This window comes from Sinocyclocheilus anshuiensis, unplaced genomic scaffold, assembly GCF_001515605.1.
Source record: "Sinocyclocheilus anshuiensis isolate Anshui unplaced genomic scaffold, SAMN03320099.WGS_v1.1 scaffold476, whole genome shotgun sequence".
In the NCBI taxonomy this organism is placed as follows: Eukaryota; Metazoa; Chordata; class Actinopteri; order Cypriniformes; family Cyprinidae; genus Sinocyclocheilus; species Sinocyclocheilus anshuiensis.
This window is the reverse complement of record NW_015554139.1, coordinates 528,765-533,568: the sequence shown is the minus strand read 5'-3', so window position 1 is coordinate 533,568 and position 4,804 is coordinate 528,765. Positions and strand designations below refer to the sequence as shown.

Here is a 4,804-nt window from a genome sequence, read left to right as displayed (position 1 = left end):
AGGAGGCAGAAACTGAATGAGAGGGACAAAGCTTAGCGGTCTTGGAGGAGAGGAGGATACTGAAAGAAAAACTACAGACCTGGACCGCAGCAGCACTTGCCTCTCTCTCTCTGTACGCTTCTGGCTTCTGGGCTTTCTCAGTCGTAATCTCCTGGTTGTGTGATAAAGCGCTTGAGTGGAGGTAACGGGTCCTGAACATGAGGCGGCTGAAGGAGACTGCGCTCTGCGCGATAGTGCTGCTGCTTCTCTCTCTGTGCTCAACGACGCATGCAGGTAAAGTAGCCTACATTTCAACTTAAAACAATAGTTTTTAACAGTGCTTTTTTGTTCTTAACATTTTCAGAATTTGAAAGCTTAAGTTAGCACATACTTATTTCCTGTGCACTTGTTACAGATGCGGCTGCGAGTCAATAAAGTTTTAGAGAAGTTGCTCAAAATGTTTTGTTATCGTGTGAATTTGCGGGAATGTCGCGTGTCACTTGGAGTTTTTTTTATTTTACCTTAATCGTTTTATAGCGAGCTCTCATTAATGTGGAGGAAGCTTGAGATACATGTTGAATATGTACCGCCGGTTTGAACTTGTTCATTGAGTTTAAGGATGACTGACAGCCACATACGCTTTTAAGTTTCCTAAAAGGCCGGTTTCCAACACACTTTACTTTAGTTTAGACTGTATGTTTATTTTTCCGTGACTTATTCGGTGCTTTTCAGCTGTGTTTAGTATTTAAACATAGATTTCAGCTTATTTATATTATAAATTAAAACAATTTATATAGATTTGGAATCTTTTCTTATAATGAAACCTGCTTTTTTAACTGAGTTTGGGAGTTTTCGGTCATCAGTTTTTCGAGATAATCAAATTTACATGCTCAAAAATGTTTTCCATCCCCATCTCGACCCTACCTAACTCCACCCTCTTTTCATGTGAACAATTTTAGCGTTTGATGCTCAGTCTCTTCATTGTGTGAAATGTAGGTCTATACAGCGTCTGCGCAATCTTTCCATTAGAAATAAATTGGGAATTGTGTTACAACCCTCCTTGTCCTATTTTTTCAACGGATTTTGGTTATATTTCAAATAAAACACACAAACTTGCTGATTCAAATGATGTAGTTAAAAATAAAGTTGGATAAAAGCGTCTGCTAAATGACTAAATAAATAAATAATGAAAATGTAGTTCTGTCAATTGACATCCATTAACTTGAGCAAAGTAATACATTAGTTGTCACCTTAGGAGCGTGGTGGTCATGTGTGACAGTGATTTCACCCCCTCTAATCGCTTCAACTGATGGTGTTACAATCCACAACACTTCCCATGATACTCTGTTTTTCTATTATAGCCATTTTAATTGCTTTCACAACTCTTTTGTCTTTAGAATGCTCTATTATGTTAGAATCATTGGTCAGGTTTAGTTACCTGACTCACATATATGGAATAGTCAAGGAAGGAAATTCCCCAGCAGACTGTCATGTCATGTTTGAGTTTGCCTGTGACCCATGTCGTTTTGCTGTGAAACAGTTTAACGTTGACTTGAGATATAGGTGAATGAGTGCTTACTGACCAACTCCAGTAGATTCAAATTCCTCTTGGGCAGTTGGCCAAATTTGTTATTGTACAAATGTAGTATATATGTCAACACCATAACCCAGAGCAGACTGCATAGATGTGGGCAGTTTCACCTGAAAACTTGTTTTGATGTCAAAAATATTGGTGTGCCCTACATTATTAATTTATTATTTATGCAAAAATGGTGTTGGTATTTTATGTACGTGATAAGCATGAAAAGTATCAAACGATACATTACCTACTCATGCTGCTATATGTTTAGTGTGAAAAGGTCAGTGGGATGTTTACAGTGATTATATATAGAGCATATAATCACTGCATTTTCTGAGCATATTGCAGTGCAGGGTTATTATAGTAAACTAAAACTGAAACTAAAATTAAAACTGTTACTTGAAATAAAATAAAATATTATAAAACTAGTTGCAAAGGCAACATTTCTCATTTTAATGTAGTTTAACTTGATGTACTAAAATAACTAAAACTGAAATTAAAATTAATATGGACATAAAAAACTACTAAAAATGAGGAAAAAACACAACAAAACTACTAAAAATCTGACAAATTAAAATGAAAATGGAAAATATAAAGTAAAATCTGATTCAAAATATTAATAAAAACTATAATAGTATCTCAATGATACTAAAATAACAGTGCATCTAAGTTTCTGATGCTCACATGTCCCTCCAAAGAGAGAGGAAAACTTGAAATCGCATCATATGACCCCTTTAAAGTGAGGCGTACAACCTATATAGGCTTATACATTTTTTTTCAATGAAACATGCAAATAAAGTTTTAGAATTTTCAAAAATGAATCGAAGGAACATTATGATATAAAAGAGATATTTAGTATTTCTAGATCACTAATGAACTAAGCAAAGTGACATTAGATCATGTGACTCCTTGCACAGGCAGTGGAGAACAAGTTCATCAAGTTTTATACAAACTTGTGTGGTTCATGTAGCTAGAGTGCTAGTGCCATTAAAGCAAAAAGAGGAGATAGGTAAATTAGTAGATTTTATAATTGCAATGAATTCATTGTATATGTTGATCAGGTCAGATAAGCCAGACTTCATTTCAGTATGATGTGCTTCTGCAGAGAAGAAGATGTGAGATGTGCAGTCACAGTGGTATCACTCCTGTCTGGTGCAGCAGTGGATTCTGATATGACGGAGCAGGATGTGGTTAGTTGAGTCAGCTGTCGGGTATTTGATTTCCCCGAGAAAGCCTGGTGTTAGTTTCATGTGTTTAACTGTAGGACTTTGTAGCCACAGTGTGTTGTCATGTCTGACGTGGTGAAAAAAGGCATTTTTTCTGTTTGGGATTCTTTCCTCCCTCTTCCTCCCCATATTTATATCCAGTCTATCTGTCCCATCTTCTTCAAAGGCCTTGAGTTTTAAGTGCTGTGGAAGGACTATTTCTAATGTTGCATCTTCTCTTTATGGTTATCACATGTGCCTCGTCCATGCCTGGTCCTTGCCGTCCCCGTTCCTCACCTTTCACACGGCCTGTTTGGAAACTCATGCAGCATAGCAGCCATGCATGTTCCTTTTCATCCCACTGAACAAACAAATACATGAAACAGTATGGATGAGAATATTTAAAGACAAGAGCAGGGTGCGAACTACGGGGGAGCTAGGGGGAGCTCGGCTCCCCTTAATAAGACATGGGCTCCCCTGAAAACTTGATTTGTGAAATTTGAGGGGTCTCAAAAAATACTGACAATGTGTTATTTAACTTTATCTGGGCTCCCCCACTTGCGCACGACCCCCCCCCTTATAAAAAAAAAATTCAAGTAGGCTCCCCCAAAGTCCACGGTATAGTTCGAACACTGGACAAGAGGCCAATGAGGATGGGAGATTTCACTCAAAAGAGCCCTTTCTTTCTCTAAACAGACATGCCTCCTTGCTGCTGAGGAACTTGGGCCATCAGTGCTGCTGTGCGAAATGTGTCCTCCATCCAGAAACAATACAAACATCTGGCTCACAGAAGCAGAGCTCCATCCTATTTTCTATATGGCCTTATACTGTATTTTGTATTAATGGCCTTATGATCCTTCAAGAGGACCGATGTCCTCATTTACATCATGATACCCATGTAAACCTCTCCTCTCCTGCTGCTTTCCACCAAAGTCCCCAAGTCAGTTACTTTGCGGCCATATTTGTAACCACCCGGGAATCTATTTCTAGTCATGCAAGTGCAGCTCTTATCTGTTTGGATGGGGGAAGACTGTTGATCAAAGGTTATAATCCAATAACATATTTCAAATCAGAAATAAAATCTTAAATCAATGGTAACATTTGTATTTACAGGCTAGCCCAGTTAATGCTCATTCTAGAGCAGGGGTGTCCAAACCTGTTCCTGGAGGGCCACTGTCCTGCAAGGTTTAGCTCCAACCCCAAATAAATAAACCTAAAACCAGTTAATCAAGGTCTTCAGACTCACTCTGCAGGACATTGGCCCTCCACGAGCAGGATTGGACACCCTTGTTCTAGAATAAAGTAACCTGCAGTTGGCTGTTGGGACAAAGACAAAAAACATTTCCACTCTTTTAATTGACAATAGTAATACCCTGTTTGATCTGATTATGAAATTGTGAAATTTTCACATTTCACTTGATTGCCATTGGCCTATCATGGATCAATTAGACAATCAAAGATTTCTGCACTAGTGACACCAAAGGGATCTGCAAAAATTCCCAAACACTCCAAACTCCAGTCTTACATGTTTGAGGTTGAGTCAGACATATTGGCCCGACCTGAAATCACACCATTGGTTGAGTCAATGTTGAGCCACTAATACAAAAGCAATATTGAAAAAAAAACCACACAACCACAGTTTTTATACTCTTTGAAAATCAACCTACGAATGGCTTAAGGTGTGGTCACATTAGCAAAATTGAATGGGCAAAAAGATCCATTTTCTATTTTCAGTAGTGTAGCATGGCTGTATGAAGCACAGCTCACACAGAAGTCACTTTCAAACCAAGCAGCTTTCTGCTGGTCAACATGGCAAATCCATGTGATCCAACTTGAACCCACTGTGAGAGGAAACCTTTTACCCTCTCAAGGAATTCCAGATCATGTGGATACTTATTGAAATTACTAGCTTTCACCTATGAAAATTCGCTGAACAGTGGTAAATGTGACTGCACCTTGTGAGAGCCCCGGCCCCCATCATGTGCACCTTCTACAGAGGCACCATCGAGAGCATTCTGACGAGCTGCATCACTGTGTGGTA

General features: G+C 38.7%; 1 protein-coding gene across 1 annotated transcript in view; it reads left to right on the top strand.

Annotated features, from left to right (window-relative positions):
- The window catches only part of LOC107670510 (collagen alpha-1(XI) chain-like), a 56,492-nt gene continuing 51,688 nt past the window's right edge, over nucleotides 1–4,804 (top strand). Inside the window, exon 1 of the mRNA XM_016463141.1 lies at nucleotides 1–273. Coding sequence (XP_016318627.1) covers nucleotides 198–273 — 76 coding nt within the window. The 5' untranslated portion in view covers nucleotides 1–197. The remainder of the gene's footprint in view (nucleotides 274–4,804) is intronic.